The sequence below is a fragment of the Podarcis gaigeae genome, assembly GCF_964106915.1.
Source record: "Podarcis gaigeae genome assembly, chromosome: 4".
Taxonomy (NCBI): Eukaryota; Metazoa; Chordata; class Lepidosauria; order Squamata; family Lacertidae; genus Podarcis; species Podarcis gaigeae.
Window position 1 is genome coordinate 104,408,685 of NC_139677.1, and position 22,544 is coordinate 104,431,228.

The 22,544-nt window shown below is 48.6% G+C and overlaps 1 protein-coding gene across 1 annotated transcript in view; it reads right to left on the bottom strand.

The window, feature by feature from the left end:
• Positions 1-6,469: 6,469 nt before the first annotated feature.
• Positions 6,470-22,544, bottom strand: part of LOC310843334 (uncharacterized protein) — a 63,287-nt gene continuing 47,212 nt past the window's right edge. The window contains exons 4-6 of the mRNA XM_083736526.1: positions 14,309-14,391; positions 13,492-13,618; positions 6,470-8,260 (exon numbers count right to left, since the gene is read on the bottom strand). Of these exons, the coding sequence (XP_083592652.1) occupies positions 6,666-8,260; positions 13,492-13,618; positions 14,309-14,391 (1,805 nt within the window). The 3' untranslated portion in view covers positions 6,470-6,665. The remainder of the gene's footprint in view (positions 8,261-13,491; positions 13,619-14,308; positions 14,392-22,544) is intronic.

Genomic DNA, 22,544 nt, shown 5'->3' on the forward strand with positions numbered 1-22,544 from the left:
TTGGATGCGGTTTACAACGAGTTAAAAAAGATGTTTAAGTTTATGCTGAGATGGCTAAATTGACACACAGAATTCGCAATCAGGAGGAGACAAAGTACCAAAAAGAATGGAGTAAATTTATGGTTTATATAAGTGAGAATTGTACAAATATGAAAACGTTGGCAGGATTGAAATAAATCTCATGTCATGGTATAATTTATAAATAAAGAATCTTAAACTATAGATGGAATAGGAAAACCGATGGAAGGGAAGTACGGAAGCTAATGGATCTATGAAACACAAAGTAGGATACATGTAATAAGATGTGATGTTTTGGTGGTGGGGGTTGGTTGGTGATTGTAAATTTCAATAAAAATCATTAATAAAAAGAAGAAGAAGGGGTTGTCCGTCTGCCGGAGAGGAGGACTCTACTGGCCTAGGTTCACATATCCTGTTTGAAAGGGGAATCATCTTAGGGACTTCCTGTGAACATCTGGGTCAGGAATGCTGTTCCTGGAATGGACAAACACACAAGACGTAACCGGCTGTGCATTCAGATAAACAATACTCTTCTATATATTCTTATCACAATATCAAATGTTTATCTTGCACATAAACAACACATAAAGTGCAATAATATAGACGGAGGTCCCAATAAATCAGTTCATTCATAAAGACCAAATGTCTGCTAAGTCCAAATTGGGGACTACTATAGTTCCACATTGTTGACAAGGTGTGATGGCCTGGGATTCGGACTTTGATGCTGAACCTGAGGGATCCCAGCCTGCACAGGATTCCCCGCCTCCAGAACCAGCTGAGCCAGGGCTGGGGCATGAGCCTAAAGGGTCCTCACCTGTGCTGGATCCTCAGGTGCAGGCACCAGCTGAGTCTGCTCTGTCTCCTGAGGTGATGGAGGACCCATTGCCTGCAGATGCTCCACTCTCAGCCCCGTCAGAGAAAGCTGAGGTTGCCTCTGGGTCCGGTAACCCTCCAGCCACTCCTGAGCTGCAGAGGCTCAGGGTTAGAGAGGCGAGTCACCAGAGAATCGGGGCCAGCCTATGCCTCAGGTCAGAAAAAAGCCGGCCAGCCCCAGTTCCAAGTTCCAGAAGCAACATTGTTGGTTGCTAGTTCCTTCCTGAGCTCCTGACCCGTCCTGGCTCCCTGCTTGCAAGCCTGTTCCTAACTTCACCCAACTCCCTGCCCTGTACCCAGCTTCAGCTACTACGGACTGCCTCCACGTTTCACCTTTGACCATGGACTGGACTTGGACCTTGCCTCGGGTTAATTCAATGGGTCCCTGGCCAGCTTTCCCATGTTTCTTGCCCAGACCAAGCTGTATATTTCAGGGGTGAGCCCGGAATTTCCCCGATGACTGCACCAAGGTACACTTCCTGATCAGCTGCTCCGGCAAGACTCTCCCTTGCTGACAGACTATACAGGGTTTTGCAACCATCTGGAAAACGTGTTCGGCAACCCTCAGAAGGGGAGTCAAGGGGAGTCAAGCCAATCAGGCAATTTGGCAGTTGAAACAGGACAAGTCCACAGTGGCCGCCTACGCCACAGAATTTCGGCCGTTGGCACAGGACTTGTCCTGGAATGACTCCACCCTTCAGGACCAGTATCTCGAGGGGCTTTCGGATGAGATACTGGACCAGCTGGCCATGATGGATCGCCCCACCACGTTGGACACCCTCATTCAATGGGGCCTGCAGATAGACGATCGGTTGGAGGACCGTCGCCAGGCTCAGGGCCGCCAGCACTCCCGACTCCTGGCTCCCGGCTCCGGTCCTTCCCAGCAGTTCCATGGCCACAGCCAAATCACTGGAGGAGCCAATGCAGCTCGGGGCAGTGCAGCCTCACCTCTGGAGGGGAACCTGTGTCTCTACTGTGGCGGGAGTGGACAGTATGCCACTCCCGAGAAAATGCCAGCCACAGGGAAATGGCCAACCCCAGTAGCCGATGGCCCAGGCTACCTGGGGTCCCAAACATTGCATGATGGGCCCTCACCGGTGGATTTGCAACACCTCATGGTTCCGGTGCGTCTATACCCCCCTGGCGGGCCCTGGATTCTCACCCACAGTCTGGTACATTTAGGGGCAACCCGCTCCTATATGGACTCTGCCTTCGCTGCCCGTCGTCAGGTGCCACTCCAGGACAAGCCAGAACCGGTACAGGTGGAGGCAATTGACGGATGGCTTCTGCGCTCGGGTGCCGTTACTCAGGAGACTGAGCCCTTGGTCCTGTGTCATCAGCAGCACCGGGAGGTGCGCACCTTGGACATTGCCACCATGCCCCGGTTTCCCCTGGTGCTCGGGATGGACTGGCTGGAGTCTCACAATCTTCAGATTGACTGCGTCAATCAGACTGTGCGCTTCCCAAACCCATGTCCCCATGCTTGGTCCAAGATGCTAGTGGCCGCCCCCACAGGGGAAGATGCGTCAATGCTCCCCGCTGATTATCAGGAGTACCAAGAAGTGTTCAAGGAACACTTTCAACTGCGGCATAGACTTCCAGCCCGGGGTGCCCCTGCCTGTGAGCTGCCTATACTCTCTTACGGAGCCAGAGCACTAAGCCTTGCAGGACTTCCTTCGCAAGAACCTGGAGGGCGGGTTCATTCGGCCCAATACCACGCCCACCGCTGCTTCAGTTCTCTTCGTTAAGAATTGTGGGGAACTTCATCCCTGCCATGATTACCGGGCCCTGAATAAGATTACCATCCCAGACCAGTATCCCTTGCCCCTTATTGCGGAGTTGCTGGAACGGGTGCAAGGGGTACAGATGTTCACCAAGATGGACCTTTGGGGGGGCCTACAATTTGATTCGGATCCTAGCCGGGGATGAGTGGAAGACAGCATGTGGGACCCGGTATGGGCAGTTTGAATACCTGGTAATGCCTTTCGGGTTGTGCAATGCGCCTGCCGTGTTCTAACGGTACATCAACCACGTGTTCCAAGACTTGCTAGACAAGTACGTGGTGGTGTACCTAGATGACATTCTGATTTACTTCCATGACCCAGCTCACCACGAGGGTCATGTCCGGTCCATGTTGCCGCGCTTGCGGGAGCAACGCCTGTATGCTAAGCTCAGCAAGTGAAAGTTCCACCAGTGGTCAGTATACTTCCTCGGTCACCAACTCTCCCCTGATGGGGTGCAGATGGATCCCACGAAAGTGGCAGCATTTCGGGAATTGGCAGCACCCCGGAACCGCAAGGACCTATCATCACCGCAAGGGGCCATCATCCTGAGGGGGCAAGACAACTGGTGGAAATGAGAACCGACCACCGGAACCTGGAGTACCTCCAGACTGGGTTGACCACTTGGCATTGGAGGAGTTCGCTTACAACAATGCGGTGAACGCCTCCACCCAGCAGACCCTGCCACTTACGGTTACCATCTGCGTTTATTCCCGGACGTGCTGCCAGCATCTGCGGTCCCCACGGTGACAGATTGGCTCCAGGAGCTCCAGTCTCAGCACCAACTATTGATGGAGCAACTGCGCCAGGCCAAAGATGCGTACAAGGACCAGGCCAACCACCACCGCCAGGTGGGGCCGGAACTCTGCGTCGGAGAACCATGGGGCTATATAAATTCTAATTGGACTCCGTTTGAATTGGGCAAGTGTATCCAGCTTTTTGGTCCCTTAGGAACAACTGAGCAACTTCCCTAGGGTGGAAGACCAGAGCCTATAATAATAATAAAAAATCCCCTAGAAAGGCCAAGACAAAGACATCTCTCTCAAGAAATGTCCAAACCTGTGCCACTACAAGGTGACATGGTCAGTATGAAAGCCCTACAGGGATTCACCAGGGATTGTTGCTGCTGTGCTATGATGGAGGTGTGAGACCAGAGGAGAGCTAGCTTTGACACCTGGGAACACACAAAAAAGGCAGAAACAAAACAAACTGCCTTTTTCACTCATTATTTGACCTTCCCGCTAAGTGTAAAGCATAGACCACTATGGAGAATGTTTCTCCCAAAGTGCTAGAATGCCACAAGTAATTTAGTAACAAAATGCAACATGTGTTATTTTTTATGTGATATCCTATGTCCAGCTATATGCACTGCTACACCTGCAAATAGCCTTAAGAGGCCTGACATGCAAGTCTCTTAAGATTTACACGAAGGCATCCATTTGCAACATATCAGGTTATTTGTGGGGCAACAATTTTTCAGAAAAAAATTGAAGGAATGGGTTTCAGTGCAGTAAATTTAAAACTGACTCACCCCCCCTTTTTTGGTCTTTCAAAAGGGAGCACTCTAAAATGCGTAAAACTTGAGCTGTTGAGGAAAAAGCATAACAAGGACACGGCTGCATAAACAAGCTCTTTATAAGGCTACAAAATTATATCCTCAAAGGGGGGAATTGTTATAAGAATTTTTAGGTGACATATAGGTGTTATATATATATACATATAAATGTAACACGCAAACACATATATATAAACCACATGTCCAAAACCCACAGGAAAAGTCCTAAAGCCATTTTGACTCTTTCACTCTTTCAGTCACCTCAAATATTTCTCAAGGTAAAAACAATGCACTCAGATTTCTGTTGTAGACTGCCTTTTCTGTGATGTATGTATGATGTTTCTGGGTGTGGTCTTGGACTGAAGGGTGGGCAATTAAAAATCTCTGTATAAGGGCTTGCATGCAGGGCTCGGGGTCCTCCTCCTCTCTCCTGCGTGTGGGGAAGAACCCTGTTGCAACAGTTAATAAAGAAGAGGCTTACTGGCTTTGTTTCTCAGAGGGATTCCGCCATTACCGATGGCGCCACCTCTGGAAGTCCAGAATGTACAATTGGTCTGGTTGGTCTCTGCTATTTTCTCCTACCAATAGAGAATGTACAAAAGGACTGTATATGGGCTCTTGGGTACCCCATAAGGAAAAAGCAGGTTTTTTTCCTTATATCACCTGCAATCATGTGTGGTGTGTTAGCAATTCACTCCTCCCGTTGCTGGATATGTGGCTAGTATGTCACATGCCCCTGTTTACTTTCCTAGGCTTGGAAAGTGTAAGAACGGAAGTCGGTCTTATCTCTTCCGCTCTGCTGTGCTTTTGCACTGTTTTTTGTCTCCCTGTCTGTTGCTGAAGAAGAGAGAGGATGCCATTATGATCCGTTTGATCTCGTCTGCAAATGTGACGAGCATCCCCTCATTTCCTTCAACCATGTCATTTATCAAGACGTTGAACAACAACGGGCCCAGAACAAAACCCTGCAGCACCCCTCTGGTCACTTTTCCCCAGGATGAGGAGGAACCATGAAGGAGTCCTCTTTGGGTTCGGTCAGTCAAATCCACCTAACAGTTACCTCATTCAGTCTTATTTTCCAGCTTCCTCACATGAATATCACAGAGGACTCTGTCCAAAGCCTTACTGAAATAGAGATGGACTATGTTGATCAGCAGGCCCCTGATCAACAAAGTTTGTAACTCCATCCAAAAAAAGAAAAGAAGAGGTTTCTCTGGCTTGTCTTGTTTTTGAGAAAGCCATGCTTTCATCCTGTATGCTTATAATGTAAAATCTTAAGATGAAGGGCAAATACATTTTAAAGAAGAATAAATGAGGATATAGACAAGCTGGAATATTTGCAAAGGTAGGTGATTTATGTATTTATTTAATCTGTAAACCACCCGACCCAGTGTTGCCAACTTGAATAAAATATTGGTGGAGGGCCAGGTAAGTCCCGCCTTGCAATATCAATCACAGGATGCATGCACACCATTTGAATGGCAATGCCTATAATGGCAGCGACTTTTTAAAAAAGTAATATTTTGCGTCTATAGTTCAATTTCTCAGCAGCTGCCCTTGCCCCAGAGAACACTTCTAGCATTCCATCTCCTCTACCTGTGGCATTGTTCAGCAGTGGGGAAAGTGACCTCTTCACACCGGATGTCCATTTGGTATGGCCCTTTCCAGGTTTTTTCTTGCTCATTGTGTTTGACTTTCATTTGTTCTCCTGTGTGTGTTGCCAGTAGAAGCCACAATTCTGTGGGTACTCTAGGTGGTGCAGAAAGCTCCTAGAAGCTCCCTAAAGGTTGAAGTGCCGATCAAACTTCAGTTTTGCGCTCTATTAATTCCAATTAGAAGTACTGGGGGTGGTTCAGATTCTGGGGCAGTGCTTTTGGCCAGCAGAGGGTATCACAAGGCCAGCCTACTTTCCCTTTAAGCAAATTTGGGTCTCCAGCTGTTTTTGGACTACAACTCCCATCATCCCTAGCTAGCAGGACCAATGGGGAGGGATGATGGGAACTGTAGTCCGGGAGCTGCTGGGGGCCCAAGTTTGGGAAAGCCTCCCTTAAGCAACTTTTCCATTTTGCCCGCAGAGATGGGACCTGTCCATGTTTGTATCTTCTTGTATTTTGTTTTCCTCATGACCTTTGTGCGGTTTTAAAAAAATTCTTAAAAGGGCAAATTGAAAGCGAAATTGTATGGCAAGTAGCAGAAGAATAAAAGGTTGCATTTGGAAAAAACACAAAGAAAACCTGGGGGGTGGCCTCCTCAAATATTTTATGGGGGGGCTAAGACCCCTAGGAATTTAAGAGTGGCTGTATTACCTACACGCACATGTCTCAGAATGCTTAGAAAGTAAAAACACAACATAAAAACACAAAACATCACATGTTAAAATAGCATTAGATGTCAATAAGAAAAAGGCCTGCTTAAAAAGGTGCGGATTTGCCTGGCTCCTAAAGCTGTATACTGGTTTTTCCGACCTTTGTATGGATTCTTTGGTGGGAAGTGAGTTTAGAGCTAACAGTGAAGCTCTTTCCACATTCCACACACTGATAGGGTTTCTCCCTTGTATGAATTCTTTGATGCTTAGTGAGATCGGAGCTCTGACTGAAGCTCTTTCCACATTCCACACACTGATAGGGTTTCTCCCTTGTATGAACTCTCTGATGCTTAGTGAGATCGGAGCTCTTCCTGAAGCTCTTTCCACATTCCACACACTGATATGGTTTCTCCCCTGTATGAATTCTTTGATGGGAAGTGAGATCGGAGCTCTGACTGAAGCTCTTTCCACATTCCACACACTGATAGGGTTTCTCCCCTGTATGAATTCTTTGATGGGAAGTGAGATCGGAGCTCTGACTGAAGCTCTTTCCACATTCCACACACTGATACGGTTTCTCCCCTGTATGAATTCTTTGATGGGAAATGAGAGAGGAGCTATGAGTAAAGCTCTTTCCACATTCCACACACTGATAGGGTTTCTCCCCTGTATGAATTCTTCGATGGGAAGTGAGACTACCGCTGTGAGTGAAGCTCTTTCCACATTCCACACACTGATAGGGTTTCTCCCCTGTATGAATTCTTTGATGATAAGTGAGAGAGGAGCTACCAGTGAAGCTCTTTCCACATTCCTCACACTGATAGGGTTTCTCCCCTGTATGAATTCTTTGATGGGAAGTGAGATGGGAGCTCTGACTGAAGCTCTTTCCACATTCCACACACTGATAGGGTTTCTCCCCTGTATGAATTCTGTGATGGTCAGTGAGTTCGGACCTCTTCCTGAAATCCTTTCCACATTCCACACACTGATAGGGTTTCTCCCCTGTATGAATTCTTTGATGGGAAGTAAGACTGTGGCTGTGAGTGAAGCTCTTTCCACATTCCACACACTGATAGGGTTTCTCCCCTGTATGAATTCTTTGATGGGAAGTGAGACTACTGCTGTGAGTGAAGCTCTTTCCACATTCCACACAATGAAAGGGTTTATCCCCTGTATGAATTTTTTGATGATAAGTGAGAGAGGAGCTACCAGTGAAGCTCTTTCCACATTCCACACACTGATAGGGTTTCTCCCCTGTATGAATTCTTTGATGGGAAGTGAGATTCTGGGTGTGACTGAAGCTCTTTCCACATTCCACACACTGATAGGGTTTCTCCCTTGTATGAATTCTTTGATGCTTAGTGAGATCGGATCTCTGACTGAAGCTCTTTCCACATTCCACACACTGATAGGGTTTCTCCCCTGTATGAATTCTTTGATGATAAGTGAGAGAGGAGCTACGAGTGAAGCTCTTTCCACATTCTACGCACTGATAGGGTTTCTCCCCTGTATGAATTCTTTGATGGGAAGTGAGAGAGGAGCACTGACTGAAGCTCTTTCCACATTCCATGCACTGATAGAGTTTCTTTCCAATGAGATTTTGTTTATGGGAAGTGGAATGGGAGCTCTGACTGCAGCTTTCTCCACACTCCAAATTTTTGTGTGGCTTCTCCTCTCTGGGGAATTTTTCGTTGTCACCTTTGCTCTCAATTTCCGATTCATCACAATCTGCAATGGAGACAAAAAGGGATTAGAGCCTCCTCAGGAACAAATGGAAAAGAACTGAAGGGAGTTGGGGGTGTATTAATTACCTGCATTTTTTGTCATTAACCAACATATTTATTATGAGATTCTGATGAGTTGTTGAATGTTGCTTTATTAGATATACAGTAGTGGTCAAAATTGTGGAAGACTTTTGGAAAAAAGTGTATTTCAGAGGTTTGCTGGCTGATAACACCACTTCATTTGGAGTAATGTCATAAAATTATATATCAGTGGAAAGATAATTTGATCAAGAATGCTATCGAGATTGCAATCCAACAAAGTTTGTTCAATTACCCCTATTCTATCAAAATTATAGCCAAATAACCAGAAAAAGAAAGCACAACTTGCTTAGGTTGACTTTTATCAGTGTGTTATGTGATTGCTATCAAGTTGGTTGGTTTTGTGTGTTCTTTCATTTAGTGAGGGTGTAAAACATAATAAAATTATAGAAATGGCACAAAGAGTTGACTGGTCCCCAGAAAGTAAGATGGTACTTTTAAGTGAAGAAGGCTACAGTTATGGAGAAATTAGAAGAGAGATTGGGGAAAACTTAACCAAAGTTGGCCTTTTTATATTTTTGAAGAGGTATAAGGAGACTCAGTCACTACAAAATCAGACTTGTTAAGGCAGGGAATGTGTACAAAGGCAAGTGACGATGGACGAGTGGAGAGACTGTCCCTACATGACAGAAGAAAATCATCTGGGTGTATACAAGATGACATGGCACAATGTGATGGGAAGTTGAGTGCAAAGACTGGTCTAAATGTTAGAATTCTAAGGAAAAAGCCATTGTTATCTCTCCAACAAAGGTTGAAAAGATGAAACCCATGTTAACTGGACAGCGGAACAATGGGACACTACCTTATTTGACAGGTTGTCTCAAGATATGGCAAAGAGAAATTTCCAAATTCCTGTGGGAAGGGAAGAAACCTAGGATTAAACACCTGATCTTAATAGACATAAAAGAGAGAGGAGGCTGTTCCCGACCCGACCTAAAACTTTACTACGAGGCAGCCTGTTTCACCTGGCTAAAAGGATTGGTGCACGTTGCAGGATCCGGACCTCCTGGACCTGGAAGGTTTTGACAACCATTGGGGATGGCACGCCTACCTAATATATGGAAAAGCGAAAATTCATTAAAACTTTACCAACCATATAATAAGAAAGTCACTCTTTGCTGTATGGGAAAAATATAAAGACCTGATGGAGCCTAAAGTCCCGTGGTAGACTTCTCCAATAGAAGCCATAGCAGTAAAACGGAAAAATACTCAGGAAAGCTGGCCAACATATAAAATACTTCTAAAAAATGAAGATAACCAAATAAAATTAAAAAACTTTGAGGAAATAAGAGAACACATTTCAGACTGGTTCCAATACCATCAGTTATTTGAAAAATTTAAATCTGACAAACAAAAGGGGTTCTCAACAGAAATGTCCCGATTCGAATCTGATCTTGTAAATTCTAAAACAAAAACTCTTTCCAAAACTTATTGACTCCTCCTTGACTGGACAGCCAAGGAGGAGGAGGTAACAGTGGCAATGGTGAGGTGGTCCCAGGATTTTGGCCATTCAATAACCATGGCCCAATGGGAAAATTTATGGAAGATCAATTGGAAATTCACAAACTGTTACACGATTAGAGAGAACTTTCAAAAAATGCAACATCGATGGTATCTAACACCATGGAAACTTTCCAAAATGTATAAAAATGTGTCAAGTAATTGTTGGAGATGCAGAGACTCAGGAACATTCTACCATATGTGGTGGATATGTAGGAAAATACAGGTATTCTAGGAGAGTATACATGCAGAACTGCAAAAAATGCTAAAGATCTCTTTCAATAAAAAACCAGAGGCCTACCTCCTGGGAATAACAGATTAGGATATTCCACAAAAGAGGAAGGGTATCTTTTTATATGCGACGGCGGCAGCAAGAGTTTTGATCACAGCAAAATGGAAGAGTAATGAAATCCCCTCTATACAAGATTGGATCCAAAAGCTGACAGAATATGCCGAATTAGATGGTTTATCAGAAAAAATAAAGAATAAATCAAAACAGGAATTTGTTTCAAAATGGGAGATTTTCAAAGAATATCTGAAAAATAAATATAGTAGTTTAATTTCTGTCGCAGCACTCGAGGAACTTCAGTAATAGTTGCAAGGTAGATATAAGAAATTAGATTTATTAAGAATAAGTTTAATTATGATAAAAGTGTGTATTGGCAATAAGTAATATGAATTTGAAATATGGAATAGACGGGAGGTTGGGTCTTTAGTGTTAAGACCAATAGATGTTTTATTGTTTGCTAAGAAAATTATGTGTCTATGGTTATTTTTGTAATTTGTGTGTAATTTGGTATTTGTGTTTTTTTCCTTTTTTCTTGTTGTATAAATAAAAAACTTTATTTTTTTAAAAAGGACACTACCTTGCTTGGTAGTGATGGCATGAAAAATGTGAGTTTCTTTAATCAGAGAAGAGGAGAAGAATCAGAGAAGATTTACACCCTACTTGCATTACACCAACTGTGAAACACCCAGACAGTGTGATGATCTGGGGTTGTATGGCAGCCAAAGGTGTGGGCAGAATTTGCGTCATTAATGGGAATATAAATGCGGGAAAATGCACAAACGAAATACGTGAGCCCAAACTGAAGTGTTCCGCAGGTGATGTTTTCCCAGATACCAAAGCATTTATATATTTTCAGCAGGATTCAGCTCTAGGTCATGTTGCTGCTGTGTGCAAAAAGTAAAAAGGTAAAGGTAAAGGTACCCCTGCCCATACGGGCCAGTCTTGACAGACTCTGGGGTTGTGCGCCCATCTCACTTAAGAGGCCAGGGGCCAGCGCTGTCCGGAGACACTTCCGGGTCACGTGGCCAGCGTGACATCGCTGCTCTGGCGAGCCAGAGCCGCACACGGAAACGCCGTTTACCTTCCCGCTGGTAAGCGGTCCCTATTTATCTACTTGCACCCAGAGGTGCTTTCGAACTGCTAGGTTGGCAGGCGCTGGGACCGAGCAGCGGGAGCGCACCCCGCCGCAGGGATTCGAACCGCCAACCTTTCAATCGGCAAGCCCTAGGCGCTGAGGCTTTAACCCACAGCGCCACCTGCGTCCCAATGTGCAAAAGGTACATTCAAGATAATGATATTTCACTGCTGGAATGGCCTGGGAATAATAATAATAATGATAATAATAATAATAATAATAAATTTTATTTATATCCCGCCCTCCCCAGCCGAAGCCGGGCTCAGGGTAGCTAACAACAATAAAACAGTACAACAGTACAACACAACATTATAACACAATCATTCATTATAAAATTAATTCAAATCAAACCAATGGCAACCATTGGGCCAGAGCTCCGTGAAGATTGCCGAAGGAGGGAGTCAGGCTGTGCCCTGGCCAAAGGCCTGGTGGAACAGCTCTGTCTTGCAGGCCCTGCAGAAAGATGTCAAGTCCTGCAGGGCCCTAGTCTCTTGTGACAGAGTGTTCCACCAGATCGAAGCCACAGCCGAAAAAGCCCTGGCTCTAGTTGAAGGCAGCCTAACCTCTCTGTGGCCTGGGACCTTCAAGATGTTTTTATTTGAAGACCGTAAGTTTCTCTGTGGGACATACCAGGAGAGGCGGTCCCGTAGGTACGAGGGTCCTAGGCCGTATAGGGCTTTAAAGGTTAAAACCAGCACCTTAAACCTGATCCTGTACTCCACCGGGAGCCAGTGCAGCTGGTATAGTACCAGATGAATGTGATCTCGCAGCAAAGACCCCATAAGGACTCTTGCCGCGGCATTCTGCACCCGCTGGAGTTTCTGGGTCAGTCTCAAGGGCAGCCCCACGTAGAGCGAGTTACAATAATCCAGTCTGGAGGTGACCGTCGCGTGGATCACAGTGGCTAGGTCAGGGCGAGAGAGATAAGGAGCCAACTGCTTAGCTTGGCAAAGATGGAAAAATACCGCCTCCATGGAAAGGGAGGTGTCGAAGATGACACCCAAACTCTTAACAGACGGTGCTGGCACTAATTGCGCCCCCACAAGAGATGGGAGTTGCCCCCCCAATCCCATATCGTCCCGTCCCAGCCAGAGGACCTCTGTCTTCGAAGGATTTAGCTTCAACCGGCTCCCACGTAACCATCCAGCCACAGCTTCCAAACATCTGGTCAGTGTGTCTGGGGCCGAGTCAGGATGGCCATCCATCAACAGATAGAGCTGGGTATCATCGGCATACTGATGGCAACCTGAATAGCCAACACTTTAGTCCATGCTGAATAGCCCACACTTTAACCCAATCAGAAATCTTTGGAGCCGACTAAAGAAACTTGTTATTCAGAAGCAACCCAGCAATAAAGCCCAATTAACAGAGGCAATAATTCAGTCTTGGTTTCACATTATTACAGCTGCAGAACTAAAAACTTGGTTCACTTCAAGTGAAGGCGTTGTAAGGCCATAATTAAAGCTAAAGGTTACCAATGGTTACCAAAGGTTTCACGTTTTTTCTTTATGACTGCTGTTCTAATAAATACTCCTTCATAAAAGTCATGGCATTACATTCTTCATTAAATTATCTTTCCATTGCTATATAATTTTATGGTATTACTCCACACAAAAGTGGTGTTATGAGCCATCAAACCTCAGAAATACACTTTTCACAAAAGGTTTCCAGATGCACAGGGTATAAACAAAAATTATTATTATTACTACAGTGGTATCTTGATTTAAGAACAGTCCTGTTCCGGAAAGTTTGTAAACCGAGGTACCACTGTATCATCATCATCATCATCACCACTGCTACTTCTACCTGAAATTCAATAAGTCTAGCTCTTCTTCTCTGGGATGGATTTTGTTTGGCCCAGTCATGGCATCCCCTCCATCTCCAATGTCAGTCGTCTCTCTGGTCAACCCAAGACTGACAGGAGCAAAAACAAAACCAGAAAACCTGAAACTACTTATCTTTCCTAACAATTCTGAAGCTGACATTGAAGATGGCCTGGGCAGTTTAGACCAGCCCAATCAAGGTAGAAAAAGGAATAATCTGAGGAAGATTGTTCAAAGAGAAAACTGTAAGTTACTCTTTATTGTGGGGGTGTTAGGTTCACAGGTGTTATAGGGGGCGCCGTTGAGCTCTGTGAAAATATATGAGGTTGGTCTATAGACATATTTTTTGAATTTCCAGGCAGATAGGACGATCCCACAGGGAGCCTTACCAAGAGAGGCCACGATCCCACGATTCTCCTCCATGACGTCCTTATGCAGAGCTCTCTGGTCAGGATCCAGCAACGCCCACTCCTCGTCCGTGAAACAAACAGCGACATCTTCAAAGCACACTGGACCCTGAAAGAAAAAGGGAAATGTCCTCCTCTGAGACAGCAGAAATATGATCTGCTACACAATGCTCTGTTGTTTCCTTCCTCTTTTTTAAGTGATTCTTTTGCTTCCCACTTTAATAATGGAAGCTTCTTTTAACAAAGGAATTCTTGTATTAGGCATTTATTTTATTGCCCCCTCTACTCTCCCCATGCACTGTTCTGGGGAGGGAACGTCAAGGGGAGGAGTGGAGGGCGGTTCTCTTTGTGCTGCTGATGGGGCTGGCTAGGGGAATCCTGGCCACTGCTGGTTATGGTTTCTCCAAAGCTTAGAAGCCTATTTTAGCAGTCCATGGTCAATGTAGACATAAAGCAGTAACTACAAATGAATCCTGCTGGCAACATTCAGAAGACTGGTATGAGGTATCTGGGCAGGAAACCCCACAGTTCACAGCTGCAATTTATCAGCAAGAACACGATATTCACAGACCTGGCTGAGTTTCAGGCCTCATGAGAACAGCAGCTCATTCCCTGAGCCTCTTCTTCCACAAAAGCCGCTGCCGAGAGTAAAGGCCCCCGACTCCCGACAGCTTTCTAACTGCCCTCCTCTCTGGGGTTTCTGGCAAGGGATCAAAGAGTGCACCATTGGGCAGCCTGCCTTTGCTCCTCCATTGCTCCATCCCTCGGCCTCTGTCCCCACAAGGCAGCTTCCTCTGACCTGATCTGGTTCCACAGCTGCTGCTTCCCTTCTGCTCCCATGAAAAGATGGACCAGGAGGTTTTGCCGGCATCATTCTGTCTCCTGCAAAAGAAAAAAAAGGTAAGCAGGATGCCAGGAGTGCCTGCTTCTCTCACAGGTGAAATAGGGCATCTCTAACTTCAGATGGGCCAATAATAATAATAATAATAATAATAATAATAATAATAATAATAATTTATACCCCGCCAATCTGGCTGAGTCTCCCCAGTCACTCTGGGCGGCTTCCAATCAAGTGTTAAAAACAGTACAGTGTTAAATATTAAAAACTTCCCTGAACAGGGCTGCCTTCAGATGTCTTTTAAAGAGAAGATAGCTGCTTATTTCCTTCACATCTGAAGGGAGGGTGTTCCACAGGGCGGGCGCCACTACCGAGAAGGCCCTCTGTCTGGTTCCCTGTACCCTCACTTCTCGCAATGAGGGAACTGCCAGAAGTGCCTCAGCGGCTGGACCTCAGTGTCTGGGCAGAACGATGGGGTGGAGATGTCCTTCAGATATACTGGACCGAGGCCATTTAGGGCTTTCAAGGTCAGCACCAACACTTGGAATTGTGCTCAGACACATACTGGGAGCCAATGCAGATCTCTCAGAACCGGTGTTATGTGATCTTGTCAGCCGCTCCCAGTCACCAGCCTAGCTGCCGCATTCTGGATTAATTGCAGTTTCCGGGTCACCTTCAAAGGTAGCCACACCTGCTGAGAGCATTTGGAGGTTGGTGCCCATTTCATATGTTAGTTGTGCAGAAATACTTCTCTCTTCCTCTGCACGCTTGTTCCCAACTGTTCTCCCCAAAACAAGATGAAAAGAACCCTCAGATGAGTTGGAAAACCAACAGAACAAGACCAAACGGAGAAAACCCACCTTCCTCCTTACCCAGTGGACTCTCTCTGGTGTCCGATGGAGGCCTCTCTGCCTCACAGGAATCCAGGTCCATTTCTACAAAATGATCCTTTCCCTGAAAAAGAAACAGTTGTAAGTTTGTGAAATCTCATTCCATGGATGCCTCCCCAGGAAAAGGATGGGCCATCAGCAGACCATTATGGGATGTTTTCTGTCATGTTTGGAGCCCCTTGGGAGTATCCAGAGGAAAGTGTCTCTCACCTGCTTCCTCTCCTCTGCCTGACTCAGGAGGAAACCTTCGGCCAGGGCCACCGCCTGCGAACTGGTCTCCGCTCCACAGTCCCTCACCCAGCTCTCCATCTCCAGGGGAAGGACAGCCAGGAACTGCTCCAAGATCACCAGGTCCAGCATCTCAGCTTTCGTGTGCCTTTCTGGCTTCAGCCACTGGTGGCAAAGGTGGTAGAGTCGGCTGCAAACCTCTCGGGGTCCTTTGGCCTCCTGGCAGCAGAACTGCCTCACCTGCTGGCTCTGCCCCTCTGAGCGGAGGGTGTCCTCCTCACCCAGGATCTTCTGCACAGAGTTTTCCCAGAATCCCCCACTGCTCCCAGTTTTGATGGCATGGCCTCTTCCTGCTCCAGGGCCAGCTGAGTCTCGCTCATCCATCTGTGCTCTCAGGAAGCCTCTGAGAGATTGGAAGGAACCCTTTGGTCTTGTGCCAAGTTCTGTCTGTCTGAATGAGAAGCTCTAGCAAATCCTACAAAGCAAATACATTGTTCTGTTACAGAATTTGTAGGTCAGAAGAAACAACAGAATCTGTAAGGAAGCATGGATGTGTCTTGACAGGTACCAGGGCTGGATGGCACCACAGCCCAAACCAGGAGAGATCTTCTTGAAAAAGAGGAGAAGAAGGAAGCACCCTCTAGCCCTCCTGGAAGGAAGATTGCAAAATGTGGAGGCAACTGAAGGGATTTCTGTGAGGTGAATCAGCCTTGTTGCTCCTGCCTTCCAGTCAATGCATGAAGTCAGAACTGACTGACAAGGGAGTCATTTGTATCTTGTGGAAAATGGATGCTTGGCTCTAGTGGGGGTCTCATCCGGGGGTCCTCAGGAGTTGCTCTCCCCCCACCCCCACGCCCACTGCCCTGCTTCTGTCTCCTTTTCTTGGACTTGGACTCTCTGCCGCTCTCAAGACAGACCCCTGGGGTGGGGGTCTCTTTTTCTTTGCTGTGAGGGCCAAGTGGGCAGAGCCAAATACATCTCCCTTGAAATTTAGGCAGCTAATTTATTATTATTATTTTATTAGAGAGCTTAACCCCCCCCCCCAGCCACTGATGCCAAGGTCCCTGGAGGCTCAGTGAGGAGCAGCGCCCATTTCCGGCTGCTTTGCCACCAGCAATCGCTTTGGGACAGAGAGGATGTGGTCCTGGGATGCCCTGCTCTGGGTGCGAGGGGATTGCTGCAGTGGCCTCTGTGGGGAGCTGCCCTGGGAGACACTGGGAAACTGGGAAACTGGTCCCCAATGCAGCAGCCAGACTATGGGCTGGGATCCCTCTCTTTACTCCTCTCCTTTCTCTCCCACCTTTTCTTCCTCCCTCCCCGTGGTTTTTTTTTTGGTTTTTTTTGGGGGGGGGAGCTAGTCCACCTCCTCGTCCAGCTTTGGAAAACCATTTGCAGATGTTTCCTCTGTTGTGCAATGAGGCTGAGCGATGTCACACAGAGTTAAACTCCCAGGGACTTTAAAAAGGAACTTTAAAACCTTGTTTTAAAAAGGAAGATTTCGTGGAAGTCAGGGATCCTCTGATCTCCAGGAAGGAGAGCGTGGCAGACCTGGCCCCTCCCTGGCAGGACCCTCTCCTCCTCCCTGACTTGGGGTCCCCCCCCCTGCAGGAGCACATCTGGCCCCCCAGGCACCCTCCCCTGCTGCAGCCCTGGGACCCCCCCTCTCCCCACTGCACCCTCGGGGGGGGGGGGAAGAGAGGAGACTCACCAGATCCCAGGAGGGGAGACCGAGGCAGCCCTTGCAGCAGAAACACCAAAGCAGGGAAGGACTGGGGAGGGAGGGAGGGGCCTTGGCTCTGGAGGACCAGCCCCCCTTGCTTCCTGTCCTCTCTAGGAAGGCAGCTCGGTTCCCTTTAACCCTTGCCAAGCCGAGTCCTCCCTCGCTCAGCCCTCTCTCAGATTCTTATTATTTTTTATGCATTTAGGGGGGCAGCTGCCCCGCCCCGGCTCCGCCCATGCCCAGATATCCTTTTGGGGGTGAGGCTCTTGGCTGGACTCTGAGCATCTCCCTCCCTTGGGTGGAAACCAGAGGAAGAGCCTGCAGGGAAAAGGGCTTTGCAGGAGGCAAGGAAGCTCCTCCTGGAATTCAGGAGTGGAGAGAGAGGAGGGGATCCCAGGGTCATCTAGTCCAACCCAAAGCAAGAGGGGGCTGGTCTAGTTCCCTAAACAGGCAGCCCTGTTTAGGGAATCTTTCAATGTTTAATAGGTTATTGTAAGTTAGTGTTTTATTGGAAGCCGCCCAGAGTGGCTGGGGAAACCCAGCCAGATGGGCGGGATATAAATTATTATTATTATTATTATTATTATTATTATTATTATTATTATTATTATTACAACCCCCAGCTATGCAGGAATCTCAGCTAAAGCATCCATGGCAGATGGCCGTCCGATCTCTGCTTAAAACCTCCAAGGAAGGAGAGTCCCCCACCTCCCAAGGGAGATCTTTCCTCTGCCCATCTGCTCTTAGATGACCCTCAAGGCAGCAGGTCCTGAGTTCTAGCCCTGCTGAAACAATCGCACTGGCTGCCAAGGAGGAACCCAGCGAAGTTCAAAATAAATAAGTCCTATTCTCATCATAAATGAGTAATACTTTCTTATGCATTCTTTTTATACTAATATACAAAAGTATGCCATTTCCCTTTCCAGAAATGGATGGTTGTTGTTATTATGTTTAGGGAAGCTTTTAATATTAGATGGACTATTGCATTTTAATATTTTGTTGGAAGTTGCCCAGAGTAGCTGGGGAACCCAGCCAGATGGGTGGGGTATAAATTATTATTGTTATTATTATTATTATTAGTACTACTGCTACTATTACTACTGATCAGGTGAGTGTCCTCCTTTCGAAAGAGGGAGGAGGAATCTCCACGGTTGCTAATAGCATAACGTTGAAAGACTAGTGAAATACGGGGAGCCCTAGAGCATCTGCTTGGCATGCAGAATGTCCCGGGGTCAACTCCTGACATCTCCTGCAAGGGCTGGACGAAATCCCTGCCTGAAACTCTGGGGAGCTGCTGCCACTCAGTGTAGATCAGGGGTCCTCAATCTATGTCCCACGGGCCGAATCCAGGCCCCCAGGGTTGTGAATCTGGCCTGCACGACCATTTCAGAACCTGCCAAGTGTTCGAGGCTGAAAGCATCTCGCCACCCGCTCATTCAGTCCCTGCGCCGTGCTGAGGTATAACACCGGTCTTGAAAGACCTACACTGGCTCCCACTACGTTTCCAAGCACAATTCAAAGTGTTGGTGCTGACCTTTAAAGCCCTAAACGGCCTCGGCCCAGCATACCCAAAAGAGCGTCTCCACCCCCATTGTTCTGCAGTGGCGCAGCGTGGGTTGTCAGCACCCGGGGCAAGGCAAGTAATTTGCGCCCCCTAACCTTTAGCACTCGAGTGCGAGCACGCCGCCCCCAAGATGTTGCGCCCGGCCCCCCCTGCACCCCCACGCTACGCCGCTGCTTCAGGCCCCCCAATAAAACATTTCAGGAGGCCAGTCCCCCAGTTGATGGGCATTGCCAATGTGATCAACTATGCAGGGCAGGGCTTACCTGCCTCCCCCCCCCCCAATATCATACTGTATTCACGTTGGCACCCCTGATGAACTCAGCAGGGCTTCCTTCTGCCCCGCAAGCCTTTGCACCTCCGCGTCTCCTTTCCTCTCTATATGTAAGAGGGTGAAGGTCAGGCTGGCAGCGCAAATAAGGGCCCCCGCTGCTGAAGGCCTCGCCCACCACGACCTCCTGGCCCACGGGCAGGGCAAGAAAGTGCCTTTTCCATGGGGGGGGAGTCTTAAAACCATTATGATGATGATGATGATGATGATGATGAATATCAAATGTGCGTGGTTTCTCAACCTCCACCAACGACTCGCCACGTGCGAGGAGGAAGGCGGGCTCCCTTCACCTCCCCGTCCCCTCAAGGGAATGGAAAAACGATGTGAGGAAAAGCAACGTGGCGGGACAGCCAGCGAGGTTCTCCTCAGAGCCTTTTCCCGCCGCCCCCTCGCAAGACAGCCCTGAAGCCGAGCCTGGAGTGAGGTGAGGGGCGGGGCCCGGCGGAGTCTCGCTGCCCCCCAACACCTCTCGAGGCGGCATGAGGGGCGCCACGTCAAGGGCGCCCGTGGTGGCTCCTGTCAGGGCACGAGGAGGGCCCGGCGCCTCTCCCCCACCTACCCTGTCCGCCCACCCATATCCCGCTCAGGAGGGGCCGGTGGGCTGACAAGCGCCTCACAGCACCAGAGAGGGAGAGAAGTCCGCCTCCCGCCGCCGCCTCTTCATCCCCGGCAGCAACTTCCCTGCCCGGCTCCCCGCCGCCGCCGCCGCCGCCTCCTTTTCTCCCTGCTTTGCAGTAACAGCTGCCGCCGCTCCTCCTCTCCTCCCGGGGGACGATGCTCTGGCTCCTCAGCGGCAGCTCCCGAGCCGTGTCCCCGCGGCGCCTCCGCTCCCCCGGGCTCCCCTTTGCCGCCTGGCTCCTGCTGCACCACCTGGGGGCAGCGCCCATGGCCGGGGCTTCCTCCTTCCCAAGACATGGGGCTCTGCTATAGCCTGCGCCCGAGGCTCTTCGGCGACTCCGGAGGCGGCAAGCGCGCCCCCCAGATGTTGCGCCCGGTGCGGCCAGCCCCCCTGCACCCCCCACGCTACGCCACTGTTGTTCTGCCCGGATACTGAGGTCCAGCTCCAAGGGCCTTTAGGCGGTTCCCTCATTGCGAGAAGCAAAGCTACAGGGAACCAGGCAGAGGGCCTTCTCGGTAGTGGCCCCCGCCCTGTGGAACGCCCTCCCATCAGATGTCAAAGCGATAAACAACTACCTGACATTCAGAAGACATCTTAAGGCAGCCCTGTTCAGAGAAGTTTTTAATTTGTGACATTTTTGTGTATTTTTGGTTGCTGTGGAAGACACTTAGAGTGGCTGGGGAAAGAAGCCAGATGGGCGGGGTACAAATAAATTATTATTATTATTATTATTATTATTATTATTATTATTATTATTATTTGTTGTTGTTGTTCTTTAGTCGTTTAGTTTTGTCTGACTCTTTGTGACCCCATGGACCAGAGCACGCCAGGCACTCCTGTCTTTCACTGCTTCCCGCAGTTTGGTCAGACTCCCCTGCAGTAGGGCTTGGAATCCAGGAGAAAACTCTTGGAATAGCCTTGCCAGGTGCTCAGGGACGGACTCACCTGTCCCCATGTCCTTCTCTTTGCAGATGTGCTGCGGTTGGACATCCCTCCCCCAGAGGTGAGTATTGGAGAGAACCAGAGCAGGGACTCAGACCTGCACTCCTTGCCCCCCAGGTGTACCTGCCGGAGGTGATCCAGAACTGCCAGGCTGATCAGCTCAGGGGGCTCTGAACCCAGAAGTGCTCCAAGCAGGAGACGGCCAACGCCATCCTGGTGAGTAGTGGGTGGTGTGGGAGACCGCCAAGGGGAAGTGGGGGAGGGAGGGGCTTTGGAGAAGGGGAAGTATCTGGGAATTTGGATGACAGCAAAGAATATAAATCTTTTTAATAACAATTATCAACCAGTCTGGAAGGAGATTAAAAGAGAATTAGAAATATGGGACATATTAAAGCTATCAATGACGGGAAGAATGTCTGCGAACAAAATGAATCTACTACCGAAAATGTTTTTGTTCCACACAATTCTGATCATAAGCGGATTAAGAAAATTCAAAGAGTGGCAAAAAACTCTCTCGCGTTTCTTATGGCAAGGGAAAAGACCAAGAATTAAATTTAAAATATTGACAGAAGATAAGAAGGAAAGAGGGGGGTTCGCAGTACCTGTTCTGAAACTCTATTATGAAGCGGCATGTTTATGTTGGACAAAGGACTGGATAACTCAGGAGAACCAAGACTTGTTAGATTTGGAGGGGTTCAACAAGTACGTAAGGGCTTTACAAATCATGTGATAAGAGGTGCCTTATTTGAAGTCTGGGAAAGAAACAAGAATTTGTTGGAAAGGAAAACACCGGTAACCCTCCAGCAGAAAAAAGCCGGCCAGCCCCAGTTCCAAGTTGCAGAAGCAACATTGTTGGTTGCTAGTTCCTGCCTGAGCTCCTGACCCGCCCTGGCTACCTGCTTGCAAGCCTGTTCCTAACTTCACCCAACTCCCTGCCCGGCACCCAGCTTCAACTACTACGGACTGCCTCCACGTTGCACCTTTGACCACGGACCGGACTTGGACCTAGCCTCTTGGGTAACCCACGGGACCAGCACAGTTTGCTCCCGCCACATCTGCACTCCCCCTTCGTTGGGGTGCGTTCAGGAGGAACCAGAAGCCATGGCTGACCAGGCGGCTGCGCTGGTGGCATTGGCTCAGGAAAACCAGGTCTTGACCCACACTGTTCAGCAGCTGAGCAATGCAGTTACAGCGCTTCAGCTGTGTTTGGACGCCTTACCAGCTCCTGGTGCCGACACCCCAGCTTCTGACAAGTACCCAGTGGCCCTGTGTGATGGCCTGGGATTCCGATTCAGAGGCTGAACCAGAGGAATCCCAGCCTGCAAAGGAGTCCCCGCCTCCAGGGCCGGCTGAACTGGGGCAAGGCCTAGATTCTGAAGAGCCTGCACCTGTGGCAGAGCACCAGGAGCTGGCCCCAGGTGAAACCCTTCTGGCCCCAGAGGTACTTGAGGACTCAGTGGCTACAGGTGAGCCTCCTCCGGGACCCAGTAACCCTTCGGCCTCTCCTGATCTGCAGAGGCTTAGGGCAGAGAGGCGAAGGGAACTGGTTGCTCCCAGGAGGAGTGCTCGCCTTAAGGCCAGAGGAGGCGGGGCTCCTGGGGGCCAGGACCGCCCCTGGCCTTAGAAGAGGATAAAAGCCAGTCAGCCTGGTCCCAGGTTGCGGGAGCAACGTCGTTGTTGGCTTCGGACCTTCCTGTGTTCCTGATCCCTGCTCGGCCTCCTGTTCCTGACCATCCGGTGTTCCTGTTCCCTGCTCGGCCTCCTGTTCCTGACCATCCGGTGTTCCTGTTCCCTGCTCGGCCTCCTGTTCCTGACCATCCAGTGTTCCTGTTCCCTGCTCGGCCTCCTGTTCCAGCGTTCCTGTTCCCCGCCCGGCTCTCCGCCTCGGACCTCGCCCCCTCTTCGT